Here is a 25,735-nt window from a genome sequence, read left to right as displayed (position 1 = left end):
TACCTATTTAAGTACTGTGCCCGAATGACTGAGGTCAAAGTGTCATCATGGCAGATTGCTTAGGGGGCATTCAAGTTATGCTTGGTTTATCTTATTAATTTACAGTCCAATCCTGAGCTGCCCAGGATGTGTGGCTGCAGCAGCGCCAAAAATGGCTGCCGCCATATCCTGCACACTTCAGGCAGACGCTGCCGGCTCCTCGGGAGAAGGGAACTTTCATCCCCTTCCCCCAGGCATGAGGGGTCTTGTCAATTGTCAAAACACTGATGGTGTGCCTTGACAATTTTAGAACCTTGTCAGTGTGCCAGGTAAAGAGAATAACCCCGCAATAGGGCTACTCAATTCATTGACAACCAAAAGTTTGGCAGTGAATCAAGAGCCTCCATGTAGGGCGGTGAACCCAACACAGTGGCTCTGGATCCGGTGAAGCATTGCTCCACCAGTCCCGCTTCCCTCCCTCCCTGCTCCCTCCCCCAGGCACGCTTCTCCCCCCCCTCCACCTCCCTATAACGCCTCCTCCCTGCACTCCACCCCGGAGTGCCTCCTCCCCAACTCCCCCCACTTACTTCTCCGCTGCTCAGTAGTCCACGCAACCGCTGAGCAGTGGAGGTTGGGCATCTGCCTGGCAGTAGGGGCTGCAAACGTGCCTTACAGCACATTTGAGACAGTGCGTGATATCAGTTAGCCGGTGTGTCAAGCCCAGAATTGACAAATATTGGTTCAGACCTATTCAATGAATCTTTATTTTTTGAGAGACATTTGAGTCTCTAGATCAGCGATTTTCAACCAGTATGCCATGGCACACTGGTGTGCCGCAAATGGTCTGCAGGAGTTTGGTGAGGTCGTTTAAAAGTAGGGCTATTGGGAGATGTGATTCCAACCACCAGCAGCATGTGGGGTCTTGTCAATTATCAAAACACTGATGGTGTGCCTTGACAATTTTAGGACCCTGTCAGTGTGCCATGAAATGAAAAAAGCTGAAAATTGCTGCTCTAGATTTACTTGAAATAAATATTTACGAAACCTATTTGAGGTTGCATAATATTTACAAGTCTTTAAAAAAAGAGAAACCTGAGATATTGTTCACATCCTAAAATAGCCCACATAAGCTTAGAGATAATGACAACTTGACGAAAACTTCAGAATTGTGCTGACAAGCTTGCAAGTTAAGTGCGCCACAGCCTGAACATACATATACCTCATTATAATATCCAGGAAGTTGCCATGACAGACTGCTGCTGCAACATAAGAATCACAGAGAACCTTAAAGACCGGATGGATGACAGACCACACCAGATGAATGTTTATGAAGTATCTGAAACTAAGTCCATTTTTATTTATCACTGAAAAAGATTATCCTTACACCTGCTTACTCTTGCTCTTCTATAACATCTATAGGGAAATATTTGTCGACTGAATACGAATTATACAGAAAACTCTCATGCTCCAACCAGAACTGGAAATAATCAGTTGTTATATACTGTAACTACATTAATGATTTAAACACATTAAAAGAGCCCATGACAGTGACACTTAAAACTTGATGTTAAAAACACATGCAAGTTTACATGTTCTTTCACTTCCAGATTGGCTGTGTTAGCAACAAGCCACAAATAACCAAAGCCTACAGTGGAAAATATTTTACTATTGGAGTTCTCCCTGTACAGCTCACAATGGATGCAAAAGAAGTGACCAATTTAACTGTGTGAAAAGTAGTCTTTTAAACAGAAAACTCCGAAAAAGTTGCTCAGCATAATCAGTTATTTTTCCAGGGCTTGATTCAATAAAATGTGGAGTACTGCAATACACGAGCAATAAAACAATGGGATTATATGTAAATAGAGCATTTGCACTTTGCAAAAATAAGGCAGGCCAAAGCAAACCACATTCAGATGTAAGAGAGAGCTCTGCTGTTCAACAGCTAGAAAACTCTGGACACTGCAAACAAAAGTGAAACTGACTAACATTTCCGTTCCTTGACATGCCTCTAAGCCAGTACTGAGACTTTATCTGAAACACTAAGCAAAATAAAAATTATGTGCATTTTTAAACCACATGAAAATGCATTTTCCTTGTAATAATGCAAGAAGCAGTCTCACACAAAAATACCAGAATGTTTAAGGTTCACAGTAGCTTGTGTTGTTAATGTAAGGCACTTCAAGAAACATCTTCTTCCATCTTGACTGTGTCAAAAGAAACTGACAGAGCTACAGAAAACTACACACTTTGGCACAACTGCAACTGATTGCCCCCAAATCACACTTCAAAGAAAACTTTGAATCTGAGAAGAAAAAGGAAGGACTAGGAGAGGAAGAGGCCTGATGAACCTTTCTGATCCTTCAAACCAGGGGTCTCCAAACTTTTTGGGCAGAGGGCTGCATCAAATACCTGGCAAGGTGTTGAGGGCCGGGAAAAAATTTAAATATAAAATTTATATAAATAAATTAGAGATAGAACACCCTCCAGACACAACCAGAGCATAGTTCCTGTCACATTCGGCCAAGGGGGCCAGAGGCTTCCAGGGGACAAGAGGCTGGCCGCGGGCCGGACAGAGGCTTGCCATGGGCCACATCTGGCCTCTGAGCCAGGGTTTGGAGACCCCTGCTTCAAACTATAATTTGGAGAATTAGAAACAGTGTGTCTGAACTGACCTAAATAAAAGGAGATCACAAATTCGTTTTCCTCAAATTTTTCTTAAGAAAATGTACTGGATGAGAAATACAGAGATGAGAACTGAACATTTTTTCAGTAGAGAAACAGAAAGGATTGATTTAAAACACCAAGAAAAAAGGTGAATTGAAATCAAATGTTTAATTATTGTTTTCTATATGTTAAATGTTTCCTAACTAAAAGTATGTATCAACTGCTTACTATAACCAAAAAAGTATGTTGATTTAATGTTGCTTCATTTTGACAACCAAGCTCTTGCATCTCTCTGCTGCAGTTTGTGGGCCGATTTTTTTTTTTATCAGTTAAACCAAGAACCAAGACTGGAGACAATTACTCTATAAATCAATATAGAACACGTTCTTATTATGGACAGAAGATGTCCATTATCAGAATATTTATAATATGAGATTTGTTATAAAATCTTACAATTTTTAGGATTTAATTTGAAAAAATTGTTAAAATGAGTTTAAAAGGTATGTAAATGTTATAGGTCAAAGATATCTCAAAATAAAAATTATAAATTCTAATGCAATGAGATAGTGACTTCACTAGCATTTGCATCACTCAGTGTGGGAGGCCGGAGTGTCACTCCTATGACGGACCTCTTCCCAAGCAGTAAGCAGGAACAGTATACCGTTGCCCTTTCCACACTGGTTTTTTGGTTATAACTTTTAATAGAATAGAGATAGCTTAACATGGTTTGTTTCATTGTATTCTTCATAAAAATAACACATCGAATGATATGTAACATGACAGTATGATTTGAAAACAACAAGAATTTAAAAATTTTGGCCAGTAGTGGTATCACCCCTCTATGAGTGCCATCTGGTGCATCCCACAACCCTTGCACCTCCCACACAATGCCACAGCTATGAGAAAATATATTCATAAAAATATTTTCAGAAATTTTAGTGACAAGGTTCCAGCAGACTACAGACTCGGAGCCAGATCTTGTGAAGTTCCAGAGGCTCTTACACAGATTATATAAAAAGACTAACCAATTATCCAATGGGACACAGTGCTCAGCCTAGATCAGTATTTTCAAGGTTTGTCCTCTGCTGTACCACTTCACATGGTCCTCCTTTTTGAAGTACCAATGGAAGTAACTGGTGATGACATCATTATCACTGTCTTCTGGTTGGGAGGCCATATGTGACACGACAAATACCAGTAAGAGGTTCAGGGTGAATGGGAGAACATTTTTGAGAATGGAAAAGCATGTTTTAGAGCTCTGCCTGTTGAACTAGTCTTCTACTACTGTTTGTGGCATTGTGTTCCTTGTCTCGCTGCTGGGCAGTGTTGTCCAGGGTCCTGTGAATGACATCAGACACCACCTCAAGTACCACTGGTGGGAACTGTACCACTGTTGAGAAACAATGTCTAAATGACCACATTAGAAAGATGCTTAGTTTTCCATATCTCAAATTTTGGATTTGTATTTCCAGAGATAACACTACTTATTAACCATGGATACAGAAATGACAGACAATAAATCTGATCAAGCCTATTGTCCCTCTACAAATCTGTGTAAATTTCAATTCTCTTGGAGAGTCAGGCCCTTGTCTTTCTCCAAGAGTGCGGTTTCAAGAATGTCAAAAAACAGGATTGTTGGGGTGGAGTAGATCTGGGTAAGGAGAAAGAGTCTGGCAATAAATGCAAGAAGGGATGAGCAAACAGGAGAATTACAGCCTATACAAGAGAGCAATCCTGATGATCACGAGTGTAGCAAATGTGCTGTACGTTTGCGCTGACTCAAGAGCCAGCTGCACTGGCACAATGTACACCATACTGCTGATGCCAGAATGAAATCCTGATGTTCAGAATTCTGTCTAAAACATTGCCCAGATGGATCCTGACTAAAAAGATTGCCCAGATTTATAATACCTACATAGTGGGCCTTGGCATTCACAAGGGAGCTGTTCCAGGACACACACATACACACCCACGGATACAGAAATCTGCTGATACTGGAATCCACAGAGCAGCAGGCATGGCCCCGCAATTAACTCACCCAGGGACGTACCCAGTCCACTCCCAGAGATCGAGTCGGCCTCCCAGTCCCTTGAGAAAACCTCTGAAAACAACTAGCAACCACTCCTGGTTGCAACCAGGAGGTGTTCTGAGATGCGGGGAGGTCATGCCTCAGAACACCTCCTGAATATGACTAAAGTCCCCAGTGCAAACTAGAAGTGGATTCCAGCTGTGTCCGGCAGGCCTCTAAGGCACTCCATAGTGCAGGCTTGGCATCAGCTGATGCTCAAATACGCGGGTTCTGAGACCAGGGATAAGGACACCTTATTGTAGAAACTTGCCAGTCCCTGGTCTGCAGTATCAAGTCATGAATTATGCTATACGATTACTGCTGAAGTTCAGTTCTTTCTTTACAAAGGAAAGCAACTTTACACAAGAGGGTATTGGTCACCAGTTTAGAGACTGTACATATGCCTTCACTTCAGATTTCAAACGAACTTTTTTTTAAAGAAGAGAAAAAATTATAATCCATACTTCCAAAAATTGGATCGAAATCAAAAGAGTTGACCAACAGTCTATAGATTCCTAAAAAATGCTAGAATTTTTTGGCCCAGAGCATATACAGCATTATCCAGGGATAAATAATTGGGAGCGAACCACACAATAGCATGCTACATACAGTATATACATACATGCTATCTTCTTTATAACTGTTCTCCCAACCCACTCAAATGTGTCATTGTGTTCAAGTACTATTAACCTTGTTCCTATCCTTTATAAACCAAGCTTTAGCAGAGATGCAAGGTGCACATGTAATTTAGAATATAAGATATTAGTAGAGATGTTTGAAAATATTGTTATTTATTTTATTCAGAAATAAATCCACTGTGTTCTGTAAGACTTAGGCTACTGTAAGCCTATTACTAACCAGAAACAGACATCTCTAGACATTTCCTTTAACATATTTGTTGTATCTAGTGAGAGTGGCGAGCAAGCCTCTGTGATGTCCTAATGAGTAGAAGATCATACATCCTAGAAGTATTGGCTCCAAAGCCAAACTATACTATATTTCCCCTGCCTGGGCCTTTTGCAAAATACTTATATTCTTCAATTACAGATTGGGATTCATGCCTGTCTAGGCTGTATAGTGGGTGCACTGTATCCATGGATTTCATAATCCACGAGTCTGACTCACACGGACCATCTTGAGCTAACAGAATCTGTGCTTCCATTGCCTCAGAAGGGTGTTCCAAGGGCTTTCAAAGGCTTATGGAGGGCCTCAGAAGGTCACTTCCAGTTTTATGGAAAAACCAGAAGTGACGCTCTAAGGCAGGGGTGCTAAACTCATTTCATCCTGGGGGCCACATTGGATTCATGTCACCTGCTGAGGGCCGAACTCCCAATGTGGCACCCAGAAGTGACCTGTTTTTTTTTAAAAAGCTGAGGCTTCTCCCTCACTCTGCTACCTCACCCCACCCCAGACCGCATTCTACCACCAAGTATTCTCTGCCTCAGTCCACCTCAGACTCCATTTCACCACCAGGCAACGTCCACCTGCCCCACCCCAGACCCCATTCTGCCACCAAGCATCCTCTGCCTCACCCCACCCCAGACCCCATTCTGCCACCAAGCATCCTCTGCCTCACCCCACCCCAGACTCCATTCTTCCACCAAGCATCCTCTGCCTCACCCCACCCCAGACCCCATTCTGCCACCAAGCATCTTCTGCCTCCCCCCACTCCAGACCCCATTCTTCCACCAACCATCCTCTGCCTCCCCCCACCCCAGGCCCCATTCTACCACCAAGCATCCACTGCCTCACCCTACCCCAGACCTACCACCAAGCATCCCCTGCCCGCCAGCCAGCCAAGCCTCCCAGTTGCGCCCCAGCCCCCCACCCCATTCTACCACCAAGCATCCCCTGCCTGCCCGCCAGCCAAGCCTCCCAGTTGCCCCCAGCCCCCCATTCTACCACAAAGTATCCCCTGCCTGCCAGCCAAGCCTCCCAGTCGCCCCCGCCACCCCCACCTACCTGCCACTAGTTAGGGCCAGGGAAGCCATGTACAGCGGCTCCAACTCCCAGGCCCCCTCTGGCTGCAAACAAAGCCTGGGAGAGCTCTGGCTGTGGTTGGAGGAAGGACCAAAGGCTGGGTACGCCACACATGGGTGCTCTAGCCCTCAGCCACCCTTACAGCTGCGGGCGAGCCGTGCTTGCGCCCGGAAGGAGAACCGAGGACCGGAGATGCCGCACATGGCTGCTCCACCCCTTGGAACTCTCTCCGGTTGCGGGCAAGCCCTGCTCGTGCCCAGAGGGAGAACTAAGAACCAGGGATGCTGTGCTCAGGTGCTCCAGGCCTGAGTTGCCCCTTCCAGCCACGGGCGAGGCCCACTCGCAGCTGGAGGGAGGACCAAGGGCCGTGGACACTACGCACGGCTCCCCCAGCCCTCGGAACTCTCTCCGACTACGGGTGAGCCCTGCTTGTGCCCAGAGGGAGGACCGAGGGCTGGGGACACCACGCGCGACTGCTCCAGCCCTCAGAACTCTCTCTGGCCGCAGAGCTCCTCTCGCGGTTGGAGTGGGGGAGGGGCAGCCCCAGAAGTCCCCCAAAGGTCAGGGGGCTGTTCAAAATGGCTCTGCAGGCTGGATCCGGCCCGCAGGCCTTATCTTTGACACCCCTGCTCTAAGGTCTTAAAAAGACTTCAGAGGGCCAGGAAGGTTTCCTATGCTCTCCAAAGGCCCTTTAAGGCCTTAAAATTGACTTCCATCTTTTCCTTAAAACCAGAAGTGACCTTCTAAGCCAGGGGTGTCAAATTCATTTCATACAGAGGGCCAAATATCATTCATGATGCATGCTGAGGGCCAGAAGTGATGTCATTTGGCAGGAAGTGATATCATTAAAAAGTTCATAACAAAAAATAAGTACCTTATCTCACTTAGAATTCATTAGCTTTAATGACAGAAGAGGAAGTATCAAATCCTGATCATATTTCAAGATATGGGAGAGCACAATTTTCATGTGGGCTGCCCTTTTAGCAGAAACACCTCAGGACTGCTCAGCAGTTCTGAGGGCCAGATAAAAAGCTTCTGCAGGCCGCATCCGGCCCCCGGGCCTTATGTTTGACACCCCTGTTCTAAGCCTTCTGAGGGCCAAAGAAGTCACGCACAGTCTCTACGGTCCTCAGAACATCCTCTGGAGGCAACAAAAGCACACTAATCCAGAGGATTACGGGGCCCCCCGGAACCCATCCATTTCCTTAACAGTTAGCCCTTTCTCCAAGGAGCTCAACCTGGTATACAGAGTTCCTTCCCTCTTGTTATTCTCACAATAAACCTGTGAGGTAGGCAGACTAAGAGGTAGTGGCTCAAGCTCACCCAGAAAGTTTCATGGCTGAGAGAAGATTTTAACTTAGATCTTCCAGGTCTAAGTCCAACTCTCAAACCAGTACATCCCAACTCTCATTTGATTTATATCTTCATTTAATTCCTGACCTAAAATTGTTAATGTCTACAATAAGAATTTTCCTAAATGCACAGAAATAAATCATTATTTCATTTTCAAAAATATCTTAAAGTGTGTCACCTCACAGAAAAAAAGCAGCATTAACTAAAAAATCATGTATCTTACCAGTTGAAATTCTCTGCGCCTGTCATAGGCATGCTGGATACCAGAATCTGCCCACAAGGCTCTTATTGCTGGCAGGTACTGCAAAAAGACCTGGGTCTCCACCATTCCATGAGCTACTACTCCTGAGCGGGTATCAAAGGCCATCAGCTTGTCACCATTAGTTTGATTAGCAGGATTTCCCCAAGGAATGTGAAGTTTCTCACGAGCATCCACAAGGACTCTTACACCTTCAATAAAATTGAGAGTATGCATTAGTTTCTTAATGCTACTAGTAGGTCAAATAAAGAAATACGAAATCTGCCAGTTTTGCAAACCATGACTTCTACACTTTCCTTCAAACTTGAACACAACTTGTGCTATAGATTCAGTGCTGAACTACAATGTAGCACCCACAACATCTTGATTCCAATATATTTATTTGGAAATTGTGGTACTGAAGTCTGTTGGATCTAATTGTATATGCAGGGAAATATTTATTTATTCATTCAAAATATTTTTATCTCACCTTCCCCCTTTCAGTGAAAGTCACCCAAGATAACTTACAGTAATGAAAAGAAACAATAATAAACAATAAAGAAATTTAACAAAATTACAAAAATAACAAGAAATCAAACAACGAGTTCTACAAAAAAAATTCCAATTCTTTTGGTGAGCATCTATAAAAGCTCATGCAACACTCAAAGCTCAGAAGCCAGGAAAAAAAATATAAAGAGCACTAAAATGTGGTTTTGGTGGTCCTTTTTATGATTTTTCAACATAGTTGATAGAGGGGTTCCAGACACAGCAAATACCCAAAAAGCGAACAAAAGGACTGACATATTTCCTTTCTACTTCCCCTGGTTTATGGATACAGGTGACCCTTCCACAAAACTAACTTCAGTCCAAGAACACATCACCTGCAATGTGCCCATCTTCTTGGATTGTTATATGGGTAACACTAGCATGCAGAACTAAAAAGTCTTCAGACCATCATATAAGCATACATGCTTATAAGTCTTCAGACAGTATATAAACTGGCTTGTGGTATTATGTGCCCATACCATGGCAGCCCTCTGAAAACACAGATCTATTGGCCTATGTTCAAATATCTGAAATACACTCTGTTGTAGTAAGTGCTCAGTACACTTTCAGATGTAATACCTTACTGTTTACAAAAACAACCTAATATATATATTCTGCACAGGGCTTTGTTCAAAATAGGACAATTCAAATTCATACAATTTACTATTATCAAATACATTAGAGAGTGAGACTGAGCAAGTTTATACTGGAATCTTAAACTGTACCATAGTGTGTCAGTTGGATCTAGCCAAACCAAATTGTTTTTTGTTTTTAAATGGGGGGGGGGGGACAGGACCAAAAGGAAACACATAACTTAGAGAGCATGCTAAAAAATCATGGCTTCTTACATGATTATGAACTACAGATTATGTAAATCAAATGGCTTCATACACTTGACAAAGTGAACTATACTGTACGCTGTGCAAGCCTTCGATGAAAAGAACTGATTTGCTGTTCTGATAACAGTAAAGGTTTTTGTTGTTGTTTTAAATGCCAAACAGATCCTATATATAAACAATACAATTACTGCCTAGACTTTGTACTTAAACTGGAGACAGATTCACTCAATTCTGGTTTCAGCCATTCCTGCATGGATCAGTCATTTGGTCTTCACTAATTGAAGGCTCCCTGTTGAAGACAGCAAGCACACTACTACTCAAGCTTTGATATCTTTTCACCACTCCAATGAAATCCCTGATTGAGCACAACAATTTTTACATTCAGGCTCCTAATTGCACTTTCCTGCCAGCCTCCAGAATACACTTCCCCCTAGCCCTACATTAGCACTGCAATTATAATAGCTACTTCCTCAAGCATTTTCTTCTCCCTCCATGCTGCAGTCTCATGGCTCCAGGAGCCTACTTTGTAATACACCATCACTATAGCTACTGCAAGGTGTGGTGCGGAGAACAAAGGTCATCCTTGCCATCACATTTCTACCAACCCTCCCACACTTCAAGGTTCCAACACATCCTCCATCGTATATATACACACGCAGTATTGTAGATAGTTGTTCTTCCCATGCCTTGGCTGAACAACCACTCCCATAAATACCAGGACTCCAGATCCACCCAGTCAGATGTCAACCTCACAAACTCTCCCTGCTGCACCAAACCTCACTCCAATCCCAACTAGATCTTGCCAAACCCAAGCAGGCCTCTGGCTATCAAATACAACCCACCATCAAATACAAGTGTCCCCCCCCCCAACCCCACCACATCACATTCTGGACTCCAGAGAGAAATAAACAAGAATGAAAACCACCCCAAATATATGCTACATATCAAGGGAAGACAGTAGCAGAGCGGTGAGGAGGGAACTGATTCCCCAAAACAGGGCTCAATCCTATCCAACCTTCCAGTGCTGATGCATCTTGCAGTATTGGGGGGGGGCAGTGATGGAGGCCTCCCCAGGATAAGGAAATGTTTGTTCCCTTATCTTGGGGCTGTATCCACAAAGCTCTTTCACCCTCCACTTCACAGGACTCCACATTCTGCAGCCTGAGGTTCCCCCCTCTTCTCAGGCTGCAACCCTCTCCACACTTTCCGGGGAGCAAGCCCCACTGACTCTAATAGGGCTTACTTCTGAGTAGACAGGCATAGGATTGGGCTCAAAGGCCACACCCCTGTAAGTCCCATTGACTCTAATGGAGCTTACTTCTGAGTAGACACCCAAAGGATAGAGGCTGCAATCCTATTCTGTTGCCTGTGAGTAAGCCCCACTGACCATAATGGGGCTTACTCCTGAGTAGACACCCAAAGGATAGGGCTCTGAGGCTGCCGTCCTACCCAGCTGCCTGTGAGTAAGCCCCATTGACTGCAAAGAGACTACTTCTGAGTAGACAGGCAAAGGCTTGGGCTCTGAGGCCGCAGTCCTCTGCACACTTACCTGTGAGTAAGCCCCAGTGACTCCAATGGGACTTACTTCCGAGTGGACATGCACAGGCTTGGCTCCGAGGCCACAAGCCTCTCCGCCTTCCCGGGAGTAAGCCCACTGACTGTCATGGGGCTTGCTTCCGAGTAGACACGCAGAGGCCTGGGCGCTGCGGCTGGGAGCAGCCCCCCCGACCCCCCCGCCTCACCCTTGATGACGTTGCTGTAGATGGTGGCGCGGAACTCCTCGCGCGCGGGCCGGTCCCAGTCCTGGCCGTGGATGATGCGCATCTGCTTGAGGAAGGTGCTCTTGCCGCTCTCGCCCGCGCCCAGCAGCAGGATCTTGACGAGGCGCTTGACGTAGGTCTTGTCGCGGTAGAGGCACTTGTCGATCTCCTTCGACTTGCGCTGCTGCTCCGCCTCGCCGCTGTTCAGCAGGCAGCCGGGCAGGCAGCGCCGCAGTGGGGACCGCGATGGCAGGAAATCCGCCATCTTAGAGAGCACTGCCAGCCAGGGAGCGGCCGCCGCGGCCCCGCGCCGCTCTGCGCACGCGCGCCGGCCGCCGCCGCAGCCCGAGGTGACACGGGACGGCGCTCGAGCTGCGTTGCGTGACGCGCCGCCAACCAACGGTCGCCTTTCCGTCACGTGGCCGCGGCTCCTCGCCTCGCTCCGCATCCTGCTCCCGCCCACGGCTGCCCGCACCACGTGACTGTGCCTGAGCTGCGAGACCGTGAAGAACTCCCCTCGTCGTTCCTTTGGGTCACGTGACGCCCTCGCGCGTCCCGCCAACGGCGCGCGGCGGTCGCTCCTTCAGCCTGGCCACTCCCTGGTGCTTCCGCCCCTCCAGCGCCAGCGCTCTCGGGGGCTGTCAGGCCCAGCTGGCTGCTTGGGAGGAGCGCGCGCCTCCCGCCCCCCCCCCGTGCCCAGCCTCGGCTGCAGTCCCTTCCACACTTTCCTGGGAGTAAGCCCCATTGACTCTAATGGGAGTTACTCCTGAGTAGACAGGCATAGGTCTCAGAGCCCAAGCCTATGCATGCCTACTCAGAAGTAAGCCCATTAGAGTCAGTGGGGCTTACTCCCAGGAAAGTGTGGAAAGGATTGGGCTGTGAGGCTGCAATCCGCACCATGCTTTCCTGGGAGCAAGCCCCACTGACTCTAATGGGGCTTACTTCTGAGTAGACACGCCTAAGATGTAAAGCTGCAATCCTGAGTAAACCTCATTGACTGTAGTGGGACTCACTTCTGGGTAGACATGAATAGGATGGGACTCTAAGGCTCTCTGAGTTACAGCCCCATCCTATGCATGTCTACTCAGGAGTAACTCCCATTAGAGTCAATGGGGCTTACTCCCAGGAAAGTGTGGAAGGGACTGGGCTGTTCGTGGAGTTGACCTGTGACCTCCAGTGACTGCAGCCGTGCAGCGCACCCACTGCTAATTAGTGTCCTGGGGTAACCCTCAGCTTTCTGGGTGATCTTGAGCAAGGGGCCTTTGCTAGCACCACACCCTGTCTTCTGGGGGGGCTCTTCTGCATTTTCCTCTACATCACCCACCCCCTAGGAGACAGAGAGAGAGCAAGCAGAAAAGCTGAGGTGGGGAGGACTGGGGACATGGGTAAAAGAATAATAATAATAACAGGTATTTATATACCGCCTTTCTTGGTCTTTATTCAAGACTTTATTCAGGGCGGTTTACATAGGCAGGCTTTATTAAATCCCTTATTAAATAGGGATTTTACAATTTCAAAGAAGGTTCTTTCTTCAAGAACCACTACATTCAAGGTGTTTCATTCCGATCTGGCTTCACGTTCTGGCCTCCATCCTCCCATGCTCAGAGCAGATGGAATTGCTCGGCTTCAGCTTGTCAGCTGCTCCAAGGTCGTCGAACTGGCAACCTTGTAGATGTTATCTTCAGGCAGACGGAGGCTCTACCCTCTAGACCAGACCTCCTGCCAGAAAGAAAGCCTGCAAGCCTGAGGAGTAGTTGCTGACATCTCCCTTGTGCCTCCTCTTTCTCTCTGGGCAGCAGAATTGGATCCCATGGAGCTGCGCAAAGAGAGAGCATGTGCATGAGTCACCATCACTACTGCTTGGCACAGTCTAGGTCAGAGATGTCAAGCATAAGTCTCATGGGCTGAATGTTGCCCACAGAAGCTCTTCCGTCAGCTCTCCCAGCACCACCATCAGCCGCTCTCAGCTGCTGAGCTGTCCTGAAGCATCATGGCTGAAAGGGTGGCCTGCATGATAACTGGGCACACCCATATCTTGAATTTTTGGTCAGGTTTTGTTTATTTTCTGTTTACAGCAATGAGTTCCTAAGTGACAAAAAAAAGCTTATTTCTGAGGTTGATCTCAATGACATCACTTCCTGCTTAATGATCTTACTTCCAACCCTCAGCAGGCATAATGAATGCTATTCAACCAGCTGTATGGAACAAGTTTGACACCACTGGTCTAGATCTAGGAGCAAGCCCAGGCCCCACAGTGACACCCTAAAGAAAAGCACAGGTATACAAGTGAGGCAGCTGCTTGTGCCATGAAGACCCAGGTCTCCCCCTGGATGGCTCAGTAGTGGGGATTGGGCCCAGTGGGGCCATTCTTCTCTACCACACTACCCAGGCTGCCAGGCAAGCTGAAGTGGTCTTGCAAGCAACCTTCCTCGTGTTTGCTTCCTCACTCTGAATAACCATGCTGGGCACAGCCCTCTTCATCATACCTTCCCAAAGGCAAAGAATGAACAAGTCTGTAGAGCCTCCTGGAGAATAAGGGCAGGTCATCTTGCAAAACATAGTCACTTGCTTACCTGCCGTTTCTTTGGAAGGGTTACTTACCCTCACTCTTTGGGTTTGCTTGGACCATCCTAAGTGAATTAATTAATGAGGAAGTTGTGACTGCAGGCTGTTTGCTCACCTTTCCTCTATGTACCATAGAGAGGGTTGGCTCCATCCCCACTTCTGTGCCACCCAGAGGGAGAGTGCACATGAAGAAGAAATTTCATAAAATCACCAGCTCCTTGTAGGTACCTCTGCCTGCTTGTGTGACTGTTTTCTCTCTGGACACTGTGGTGTAGTGGTTTGGGAGGTGGACTTAGACCTGGAAGATCCAGGTTTGAATCCCCCCTCAGCCACGAAGCTTCCCGGGTGACCTTGGGCCAGTCACTTTCTTTCAGCCTCGCCTACCTCACAGGGTTGTTCTGAGGACAAAAGGAGGGGAGCAGCTGTGTACACCACCCTGAGCTCTTTGGAGGAAGGGCGGTATAAAAATGTGAAAAATAAAAAAATAAAATAATTGGTGAGGATTGGTCCCAGTGCTGCACCACCCAGAGAAAGAACAAAGAGATCATGACTTGTGCTCTCTCTCCTCTGGTGCTCAGGAGCCTCATCATGCTGTCTAGAGAGAGCAAGCATGTCTGTGGTCCATCTCCAGTTTCCATTTGCTTGTCCTCTCTCTCTTGGTAGCATAATGAAAAGGATTGGGCTGACTAGGAAGGATGGGGATGTGACTTATGAAGGACATTTTGTTGAGACTTATTCCCCCAACCTAGAACTAGCTTTGATTACCATGAGCAAAGCTTAATCAGACATAGAGCTTAGCTCTAGTATTTGTTTGCACATACTCAGGGCTCTTCTCTTGTCAGGGCTCTTCTCTTGATTAGGTCAAGTACTTATAAATGATTCCTCAGAATATATGCAAGTGCATTTCTTTCCTCTCTTAACAAATACATCTGGAAGGAATTACTGGGGGCAAGCTCTCCTAGTCCATGGATTTAACTTCCAAACATGTTTGATCAACTTTACCTTTTCTTTTATAATGATAATAATAATTTTAAAATTTAAAAAACTCACCCAGAGGAATAAAGAGCATTCTGTGTCTTAGACTAATGAGAATGAGCATAGCCTGTTTTAGTCTCGCTGTTTTTCTTACAGGGAAAAACAATAAGGCCCAACAGCTTCAAGGTATATATACTATGTACATCCAGGCTGTCAATTTCATGCTTACTCTGTAACATGATTTTATGAAACTAATTCCAGGAAGTTGCAGAAGCATTCCACCTGGGTGTGGTAGTCTAACATAAAAAAGGCATTTGTTTAAAGTAGCCTGAGTTTGGTCTAACAGCAGATCCACAATGTAACTAATGATAAATGAACTGACAGTTAAACAACCTAAAACAATTGACATTCAGCAAATATAAAGAGTTTCACCATTTCTGCCTGGCCACAGGCATACACATTTGGTCCCTGTTGCATATCTGCAATGTTGGACAGAAATGGCTTAAAACAAAAGCAGTAATAATCAGCTTCAAACTTCCCAGGCAATTAACCCATGCAAAAGCCCTCTGAAAAAGCACCTGCTTTTATGAGATGTCTAAAGGCCAAACTACTCATTATGTTAAGCCTATTTATAAGAAATAAATTTAAAACAGGAAATGTCACTTTTCCACAAAATAGCAGCCTGAGGGGGGTGGATTTATATCAGGGCCACAGAACCTGGTGAGGGAGAGTTAATGTTTATCCCACACAGTGTTTTCCCACAGAAAATTTTCTCTGAAGCAGCTGTTTGCTGTAAATAGATGCCTCTGAAGAGATTTTCAGCAGCACAAGGGGGCAGGAGACAAAGCATTGCTTCCCACATGCCATGGCTGTGGTAATTATTGGGAGTGGAAGCTCTGGCCCTTCCATCCCTGAAAGATCACCCAAAGGATATGGTGCTCTTAGAAAGCTGCTGGAAGATTCTGTCCCTTTAGGCTTGAATCCAGATAATGGTGTCCTCTTCTACTATAGGAGCTAATTAAGGCTAGGAAGATTCTGTTATTGCTAATTACTGTTGTGGATTTGTGTTTATCTACATTAAAAGCTTTGAATTGAATTGTTGCAGATGGTTGAATCAAATTATCCATTCATTTGTGCTTGACCCTTGGTGATTCCATGAGCCAGCTCTCTCCATGATTTCCAGTCTTGTGCAGCTTCCTTCAATTGCTTTATATTTTGTCCAGTGTCAGCTTTGATTACATCCAGCCAACACATTCTTTGGTGTCCTCGTCATTTTTTGCTACTGACCATTCCGAGCATAATGTCTTTCTCCAATGATGTTGACATTAAAAACTTTGAATTGAATTGTGGTAGATGGTCCCCTCATCATCCTTTGACGGCAGAGTTTACCTCCCCTCCCCCCTACTGTCAGATCTTATTCAGGGATGGGGATGGGAAGAAAGTCACACCTTTTCATCTTCATGAATAATATAAACAGTAAATAACGTATTTCACATCCATCAGTTCTTCACATCATCAGGGCAACTCTTTACTACTTTTCCATTCTAACCATCCAATCCGAACCCCACCATGTTGTAGCATGCAGCTGTGCCAATGGAGGCATGACTGCTGCTGGATCCACCTTCTTTCTGCTACACCTAGTTTCCTCCTCCAACAGTCACAAGAAGTGCATTTCTAAGGTCTCTGACAGGCCTTATAAAGCCTTCCAAGGCCTGGGGAGGCCATACATGGTCTTCCCAGGCCTCAGAAGGCCTGCTAGAGGCCTTAGAGATGCACTTTTGGTTTTTGCAAAGGGAGGGTGGGCTTAAAAAATGTTTGCTCTGAGTACCAGATGTTGTAGCCACACCATCCAAAAGCTGCAGAGATTTATGAAAAAGTGATGGGTATGTACTGGAGAGCCACATTGGATGCAACCCCCTGGAGCATGCTGACTGCCTATTTGAAAACAAGTCTTCACATTTTCTGTTTTTATTGTAGCACTGATCAAACACAGAAGTACCCATGGCAAACATTATAGAATGTAAAGTTTTGGTTGGACTTCTGTTTGGGTCATGTTTAACATGGCAAGAATGCATGGATAAGTGTTTGCAGTTGCTGCCTTCTCCCTGGAAGTCCCTTCATATTGGAGCCATGCACAAGTCTGAGCATCATCCAGTAGCCCGTAGGCTGTGGTATTTGAGCACATGTTATGCAATATATGTTTAACTAATTTTAATTGGCTAGTTTAATTGGCTGGTTTATAATTTTTATTTTTCCTGCAGATAGAAATTGAAATAAACTCAACATCTGAAGAAATACAGTGTTTGTATTTGAAAAATCATGCTTTGTTTGCAAACATATTTTCCATACATCAGTACTTAGTAACAAAGGTAAAAATGATTTAGTTTAGTTTTGTTTGTTTACTAATTGCATTATGTGTGAAGATTACCCTGCTAACACTATCTGTTCCTAGAAATACTTAGATTGTTGAGAAATTTACTTGGAATACAAATTATTCTTCTGTTCCCTAAGCTGTCTGCCCACCATACTGTGAATAGAGGACGGGCTCCCTCTAAGGTTGGCAAGCTAGAAAGAGTACAAAAACCTATGCAAATAAGATGCTGGTGCTCCTTCCTGATTGGCTATGGCGGGCAGTGTCAGATTCAACCGCTCCCTTTATTCTCTATGTTGGGGAGTTGGAATAATGCATTTTGCCTGAAATCAGTTACAGCAGCATCACCTTCTCCTCTGCAGTCGCTTAAGACTAATTTTTTTAAATTTTTTTCTTCTTTTGTAGCTTTTGTCTTGACAAAATAGAGCAGGATGACCATCAGACGCTTTGATCAAGGACAACGTTACAGGCCACGAATGGCATTTCTGAAAAAGGTAAACTGGCTATTATTTTAATGATCTACCACATAAAGAGATGATGTAATGTACCTCTTGCAAGAATCTTAAGCGCAACTAAATCATTTGAAATTTGACCAGACTAGTATGTACTGTACAAAGATTTTGCATACCAGTGATAGGCATGTTAATTGGTATAGGTGTGCCATTGTTTTTCTGAATTCATTCTTTTCAAAGAAGCTGTGATTAATGTTAGTTAATGTTTAAAAAACAAATGCTTCTCTTGAATTCTTTTCTACTTTTTTGTTACGGAGTTGTTGGACACAAATACCCTTATTTTCTGGAGTCTTCAAAGGAAAGCAACCTGTTACATAGCCTTCTTTGCTCATGGGAGAAGTAGTCGCTGCTGTATAACATAAAACTGAGAAGAAGCTGGGTGTTATGAGCATTATGGATATTTTGTGTTAATTTTGTAATCTTTTGCTTGACTATTTTGGCTCATCTTTGCTGCTTTTATTTCTGTTCATAAATTTGCATCTTTTGTTTTGGGGAAGTCTGTTTTGGCAGTTTGTCTGAGGATTGTTTATAGTCAATATCTAAGGATAAAAGGCTTCATCTATAGAGTTTACACACCTTGTTCTACATTGTAGCATAATCTGGTTAATTTCTCTTTCCCTCCCTCTTCCTACTCTAACACAGTGGTTACTTATTGTTGCAGATATATTGTGACCCAACATACACTAGATCAGACACTTGTTCACTGTCATAATTAATTCAGGGTAACTGCCAAACCTAAAGCTGTACTCAAAGCCTCTCACATGGATTAGACCCTTCACTCATAAGTGTAAAAAGAAAGGGTAGGAAAAATCCACCCATTAATCCCCCTCTTTCAGGAGTAACTAATCTATATTATATTGTCTTCACTATTTATTTAAGTGTGTTACTGTAATTAGATAACTGATGGTGTTTATTTTCAGAAGATGGAGCAAAATCAGTTATCTGCCTGTTTACAGTCCACTTCAATATAATATATATGTTTTTACAATGGTTCAAGGCTTGCAAAGAGCAGATGGCCAAATAACTACATTTAAGATTAACTACCTCTTTCTTTTCCCTCTAAACATCTATATAGTAGCATTTTAATAGAGCCAGTTTGTGAAAAGATTTTAAGCAGGCAAGATATTAACCCAAATTTTCTCCTAAGAATGTTCCATCTTTTTTGTCTGTGGCTTATCCTGGTGAATAGAATTAGCTGAATATCTGGTGGCATGTAGAACTGCCCATATCAGGTTTGTGTGCTACAGCACTCTCTAGATTAGCTATTTTCAACCTTTTTTTTGTCTCATGGCACACTGATAAGGTACTAAAATTGTCAGGGCACACCATCAGTGTTTTGACAGTTGACAAGGCACACCATGCTATTAGTGGGGCGCTCACATTCCCCAATGACCCTACTAAGAAATGACCCTCTCCCAAACGTCTGTGGCACACCTGCAGACCATTCATGGCACACCAGTGAAAATGGCTGCTCTAGATAGATATTCCCATCTCATCTGCTTTGGTTGAACATCAACACAGGGGGAGATGGCAGGATCACAAATGGAAAAAGGAGAGATATGAGAGGGAGTGTGAATTTATTATGTGTCACAATATTTGTCATACTGTACCATATTGTACTTTTTATGCTCAAAGAGGGCTACCACAATATTTTCTCTTAGAAATGTTTATGCCTAGAATCTGTCAACATTTCTTTAACAGAGCAACAGACCACGGTGTGTTTTGATTTGCATTCTCACAAATTCCACAGAAGGGAAAAAGATCACATCTGGAAGAAACAAAAGATTAGTTGAGTGCTACATTCCATTTAGATTTAGATGCTTGTGTTGAGGGAAGAAAAACCCAGCATTTTTTTTTTGCCACACCTAATAAATTAGCCTTCTGCTTCCACTGTTCAGTTATAATAAAGCACACAATGAGACTGTACCAAATTTGTATTGTTTACTGGAAAAATCACCAGAGATGAGGTTGTGGCAGCAGAAACTGGAGATCATGTCTCCTTACTTTTGAGTCTTTTCACTGTCCTCTGTAATATTGAAAAGAGGCTGCCCACAAAAAGAGAGCTTTTTGAGCTCTCATAGTGGTATTGCAATATGACTCAAGTTCTTGGCCTTCCATTTAAAAAAAAGATGTAGTAATTCCATCTACTTTTAAATAAGGTTTTGATATTGCATCTGAAACTAGGGCTCGTTGTGAATGGAACAGTCTGTATGGTACCAGGTTTAAACCATTTCTCTTGGTGGGCCATACTGTTGCCCTTAGAAAAAGGGCAAACAGGAGAGGATGTGACAGTATTGCCAAATCAACATTTTAATAATAATAAGGTATCACAAAACCAAGGAGCTTTTTTTGCTTGGTTCAGTGGAACCTGGGCTACCCATCATTTTCTGTGAAGGATGTTTCATGTGAAATCTGAAAGGGTTAGTGAGTTTTGGCAAGCCACAAAACATGACTGGTGAGCTGTGCTCTGTTTGGAGGGTCATAAGCTGTGCAGGTAGGAGCTACTTCTGTTTCTATGACAACAGTAAAACAGTATAGCTTCAAGCCATCAAAAAGAGGGCATACTCAGAAGTTGATTTAAAAACAAACCACACACCTAAATGTCAACAGTTTGTCAAATTGGATTGAAGGATTTAAGCCAGTTTAAGGCCTATATATATGTTGGGGCTGCCACATGGAATTTCTATAAATAACTCTCGTACATAGTGGATTACTCTTGTGCAGTGCATTGTCATTTGGATTTTCACCATGCAGCAGCATACTTAAACTTTGGAATATTGTTGGTAGCATAGTAAAAACTGCTCAGTCATTACACATTGAATGCTTCACCAAGTGGTGTAAACTGCTGCCATGTGGAATGCTTTCCTATGGACTCCACATGGTAGTTGTAACCATGTAAAAAGTAAAGTTGCAAACTGGCTTATATTCTCATGAATAGTAACTGAATTAATGGCATGAGAAGCAGGTCTACAAAGGGGCTTTTTCTGCTTTGTACTAAATGAAAGAATCAAATTTTGCATGACAGAGTTCCTCTCATAGAACAAATACTTGTAAAAACCCCATTTGAAAAAAGGGGGTTTATGAATACACTGCTTACATGCCTTGAGCTCTGTGTAAAAACAGAAAATGGCTGTAAATCAATCAATCATCCATAATTTCATCTTTGTAATGACTTTGAAAGATTAACACAGAGATTGACACAGATGCACGTGACTTGCTAGGAGAGATTAGGCCTGCAGTCCTATACTCACTTTCCTGGGTGTACACCATTGAACACAATGGGACTTACCTCTGAGTAGACATGCCTAGGATTGCACTACAGATGTACTGAGTCAGGGGCAGCCCAGTCCTAATGGGGCTGCCCTTGCTACTGTATAGCAGTACTGAAACAGCTGCCTCTGTATCCTGCAGGGGCAGGAAGGCAGCCAGAGATCTCCTCGAGGTAAGTGAACATTAGTTCTCTTACCTTGTGTCAAACCCATCCTGCCCAGTGGGGCTGCTTGGATCTGGACCAGCTCAAATGCTGGTGCAAAAAACCGAGTAGCCCTATGTAGGGTTTCAAGCTTGGGTCAGGGGTTAGGATGCAGTGGAGCCTTCATCATCCCCAGTCCATCCTGTGCCTGAACCGCCCTCCTCCCTGCCCTGCCCTGCCCTGCCCTCCCCTTTCCCAAAATCATCCCCTCAACACCCTGTTCTTCCCTCCCCCACATCCTTGCCATCCAGTGGTGTATTTACCCTGATTGGCCTCTCCACCAACTGTACTGGCCTCCACATAGCTGCCATGTGCTTTATAGCACGTTTGTGACTGCATGACTGACCATCCTTCGGTCAGGAGCTGACATAAGATTGGGCTGTGATTGGATATGCCAACGCTGTTTAAAGTTAAGCACCCTAGCTTTACATGTTGGTGAAGCTAGGCTGATAAAATTTAACTTACAGCCCAATCCAGTGCATGTCTGCTCAGAAAAAAATGTCACTGTGTTCAATGAGACTTACTCCCAGGAAAATGTGCATAGGATTTTAGCCATATTCAGCTTAAATCGCGCGCGCACGCACGCACACACACACACACGCCATGTTCCAGAGTATGTCTGTACTGCTTTCTACATTTTTCTTCATTATCTTGCCTCATGCTAGCATACCAGTCCTTGCAAACTGTTAACTGGATGGCTCATAGTATACCTAGATTCTAGCCTGCATCAACAGAAGTATAGTATTTCGATTGAAAAAAGTAATGGTACCACTGTATTCTGCTTTAATCAAACCTCTCTTGGTACATTGTGTCCACTTCTGGGTGCCATAGTTGAAGAGGGATATTGACAAACTGGAGTGGGTACAGACAGGTTGATTAGAATGGTGAGGAAAACCATGTCTTATGATTTTTCAGTTTTTCAGCTCCAGAAATTTAATTTTTCAACTCTGGAGCAGAGGACCTGGACTGATGAGTTTAAGTTACAACAAGGGAGATTTCTATTAAATGCCAGGAAGAACTGCCTGACAATATGAAGTATTTGTAGCCGAACAGTTCATAACAGTCTTCCTCTGAAGTTGATAGACTTTCCATCTTTGGTGATCTTTAAGTACAGGTCCAGCCTGTATACATGGATTTTTTATTCATGAATTTGACTCAGCACGAATGGCCCTTGCAAATGAGAAGGAATGTGTTGATCCCTGGAGAAGGGGAAAAATGCACCCCTTTAAAATCAGTTTTAAAAACTGAACAGTCCTTTAACAATAGCCTCCTTAATGAGAGAGAGAGAGAGGGGGGGGCAGCTAGCTGACAATCCATCAATCCTTCTCTCTCCAGCGGACCCCTCCCTACCCCCTGAGCACTTGAAAGAAAGGTGATCCCTTTACATTGGTGAAGGGAGGGGCTGAATGTAAGCTCTCAGCTCTTTGTAAGCTCTTGGAGGAGGACTGGTTGATGGATTGTCTTGTTAATGACTCTTATCTTGCATCACAAAGGTCAGCAAGGCTGTTTTTAAATCAACAGGAGCAAAGAAACTTTGTTTTTTAAATTGATTTGCTATAGTGCATTTTTTTTGCCATCCATGTGAATGCTTGGAATGGAACCCAAATAGTTAGTCTCAACCTGGTGGAGCCTATTTATACATGTGAGTTCCATTCCGTGACTCAGCACAATTAAGAAAAAACATATTGTGCTAAATTCCATAAAGTTAAGCAAATATGCTGCAACCTGACATTTGGGGCTAGAAGGAAACTAAGACAGCTGTTAACAATCCCCTCCCTGGCTCCATATTCCCTGTTGCCAGCTGTCCCCACTTCTTTCACAGATGGGATGCTGAGCTTTTAAGAGTCCAGTCCTATGCGTTTCTACTCAGAAGTAAGCCCCATTGTAGTCAATGGGGTTTACTCCCAGGAAAGTGTGGATAGAATTGTAGCCTAAATCTCATGCTTTGCTTACTGGGAAGACTTGCTTGCTGGGCTGTTTTGTTGGTGTAGGCTGGAGCATGGAGAGCCTGCATCATCTGGGGGGGGGGGAATTTGGCAAACACTCCCTGGGTTTTTTAAAGCAATCCCCTTTGTTGCCCCTGCCCCTGTGTGTGTGTGTGTGTGTGTGTGTGTGTGTGTGTGTGTGTGTGAGCGAGCGAGCGAGCGAGCGAGCGAGCGAGCGAGCGTGAGCTCCACCTTGTTGCACTCTGGCTACAGAGGTCTTCCACCTCCCCTTCCCCCCTCCCCTCCTCAGCCTCTTTGCTGGCTCAGGGGCTCCAAGAGTGTTACTGTTCCTTTGCAAGGGGAGCCTCTTCCATGCCTCCAGGGCTATTTCCGTGCCTGGGAGAGGTGGAGCCTTTTTGCAGTGTTTTGGGCTGCATGGAAACTGAGAGAGATGCTAGTGCAGGGCAAAAGAGACAAAGGTGTGTGTGACTTTCAGTACCCCCACCCCATTCGGATTGAGACAAATCTCAATTGAGACAATTCTAAAAATTAGAATTTTCCCCCCGAAAATGGGGACCACTGAATATTCAGTACAGTTCTTACTATAATGCTTTCGTCTACTTCTTTGCCCATCAGATCTTCAGAATGCCAGTAATATAACCACAAGCTAATACAGAAGTTTTCCCCCCAAAAGTACTGTAATTAGAGATCTCTCCAGAGTGAGTTGCAGTAAATGCAACAGTCATTGAGAGATTATAATTAGAGGGTAGGACTGACCTTCTTCAAATGTTTTGTATAGAATAATACAATAAACAAAAAGAGGATTGTGGGGCTTGTTGAAAGAGCTATTGTATCTGAGGATAACTTCCCTCCCCCCCAAACTCCATCATATATCTGAGATGGTGTATAAGTTATAAAACTTCCATTTTTTTCTTAGCAATTCTCTTATAAAAGGAAAATATTACCATTTGCTACCTCGCAGCTAGCCCATTCCTCATTAAGTGGCAACCAGTTGTCTTGATTATAATAAATGCCAGAAGTTGATATGAATTCCAGACAGTGATTTGTAGACATTTCAACTTATGGGTGTAAAACTTGATATAGAAAGCACAATATTCTGTTGCTAATGGAGTAGATGTGACCTGAGTGCTATGGAAATATATTTTCTGCAGCAGATCTTGTTTTATAGCTCAGTGTTTGAGGATTGGTGAATGACCTCATCCTTGTAAAAGCATTGTGTGATCTTGGCTGGCTGTGCATACCACATATTAGTGCTTGTTATAACTAGGAAGATAATGGACAGGTGCAGCTGAAATACTGTTACCACAGTGGCCATTACTGGCTTTTGGGGGGACGGGGGGACGGGACACTTTGGCAAAAACCCATCAGTGTGAGAGCCATGCTGCTGTAGTGATAAACTTAAAAGTATAGCCATGTCCTCATAACAACATTGTATTCCTCCATGCCCCACTAAGGTAAGTTTGACTGTTGTATAAACAAACACATTTAAATAATTCCATTTCCAGGTCCCCTCTTCTAGTTGTCAATCTAAACAGTGTCTGTCCATCCCCCCCATATTTATGTTTCAAAAGTGTGAAGGACAGAATGCAGCAATTTCCCCACTCCCACCCCAAGGCAAAAATTCATTAATTTTCACCCAACTCACTCCAAGAGATTGGATTAAATGAGCCTGCTAGATCTTTAAATGAAATATAGTACATGTGAAGGACAGAAATTCTAAGCAGGAGGAAGAAGACTAATGAAGAAATTTAAAGCCAATTTACGGGGGGGGGGGGGTTGCAGTCTTAATGGGATGTGGCTATGGGGTGTCAGAATGAGCTCCTGCATTTTAGAATTTTTTACCTCAGTGCAGCGCATGGTCTGTCTCACAAGATTGTGTATGAGAACCATGTCTCTGGAGGAATGGTAAAATAAACATAATAATATGGTTGCACTTTAAAACATGGAGATAAAAATGGCACCAGACTGGGTAGATTTTTATGACTGGGAGTCTTATGGTAAAATATTACCTCATGCTGCCTACACTGCTTGAAAATACAGTTCCCCGTAATCTCTGACCATCTAATGATGTCTAGTATTACCTCCCTCAGATTTCTGAGCAGCTTCCAAGGGGTTGTTGTATATAGGGCTTTACAATGTGGTTGGAGGCTGCAGGTCATGGTCTTTTTCTGTGGGTATGGGATGGAATTAAGTGGCCGAGTTGGGTAAGCCAGTAATCTGTATTTACCCATACAAGCAAGGTGCAGATACATGCTGCAGCTTCTTCAAATCTCCATTTATTTTTTTGTGAAATCACTTTCACAAGCATGGCTTTTCTGCTTGCATCATGAAATCTCATAAAGATTCCATCTTAGAGGCTTACAGCCCAATCCTAACCTGCCCTGGAGCAGGAAGGTCTGCACTGCATGCAGAGCGGTGTTGGGACAAAACCAGCTTAGCCCAGGGCAAGGGGAATCACTTCCCCTTA

The 25,735-nt window shown here is 44.1% G+C and overlaps 2 protein-coding genes across 2 annotated transcripts in view; one reads left to right on the top strand and one right to left on the bottom strand.

Moving 5' to 3' along the window:
* The window catches only part of GNA13 (G protein subunit alpha 13), a 46,014-nt gene extending 34,315 nt beyond the window's left edge, over positions 1-11,699 (bottom strand). The window contains exons 1-2 of the mRNA XM_066613767.1: positions 11,410-11,699; positions 8,268-8,494 (exon numbers count right to left, since the gene is read on the bottom strand). Of these exons, the coding sequence (XP_066469864.1) occupies positions 8,268-8,494; positions 11,410-11,692 (510 nt within the window). The 5' untranslated portion in view covers positions 11,693-11,699. The remainder of the gene's footprint in view (positions 1-8,267; positions 8,495-11,409) is intronic.
* Positions 11,700-17,657: 5,958 nt separating this feature from the next.
* Positions 17,658-25,735, top strand: part of RGS9 (regulator of G protein signaling 9) — a 67,202-nt gene continuing 59,124 nt past the window's right edge. Inside the window, exon 1 of the mRNA XM_066616904.1 lies at positions 17,658-17,832. Coding sequence (XP_066473001.1) covers positions 17,770-17,832 — 63 coding nt within the window. The 5' untranslated portion in view covers positions 17,658-17,769. The remainder of the gene's footprint in view (positions 17,833-25,735) is intronic.

This window comes from Tiliqua scincoides, chromosome 2 (assembly GCF_035046505.1).
Source record: "Tiliqua scincoides isolate rTilSci1 chromosome 2, rTilSci1.hap2, whole genome shotgun sequence".
NCBI classification, from domain to species: domain Eukaryota; kingdom Metazoa; phylum Chordata; class Lepidosauria; order Squamata; family Scincidae; genus Tiliqua; species Tiliqua scincoides.
The sequence above is the reverse complement of the archived record's forward strand: the minus strand, read 5'-3'. Positions and strand labels throughout refer to the sequence as shown.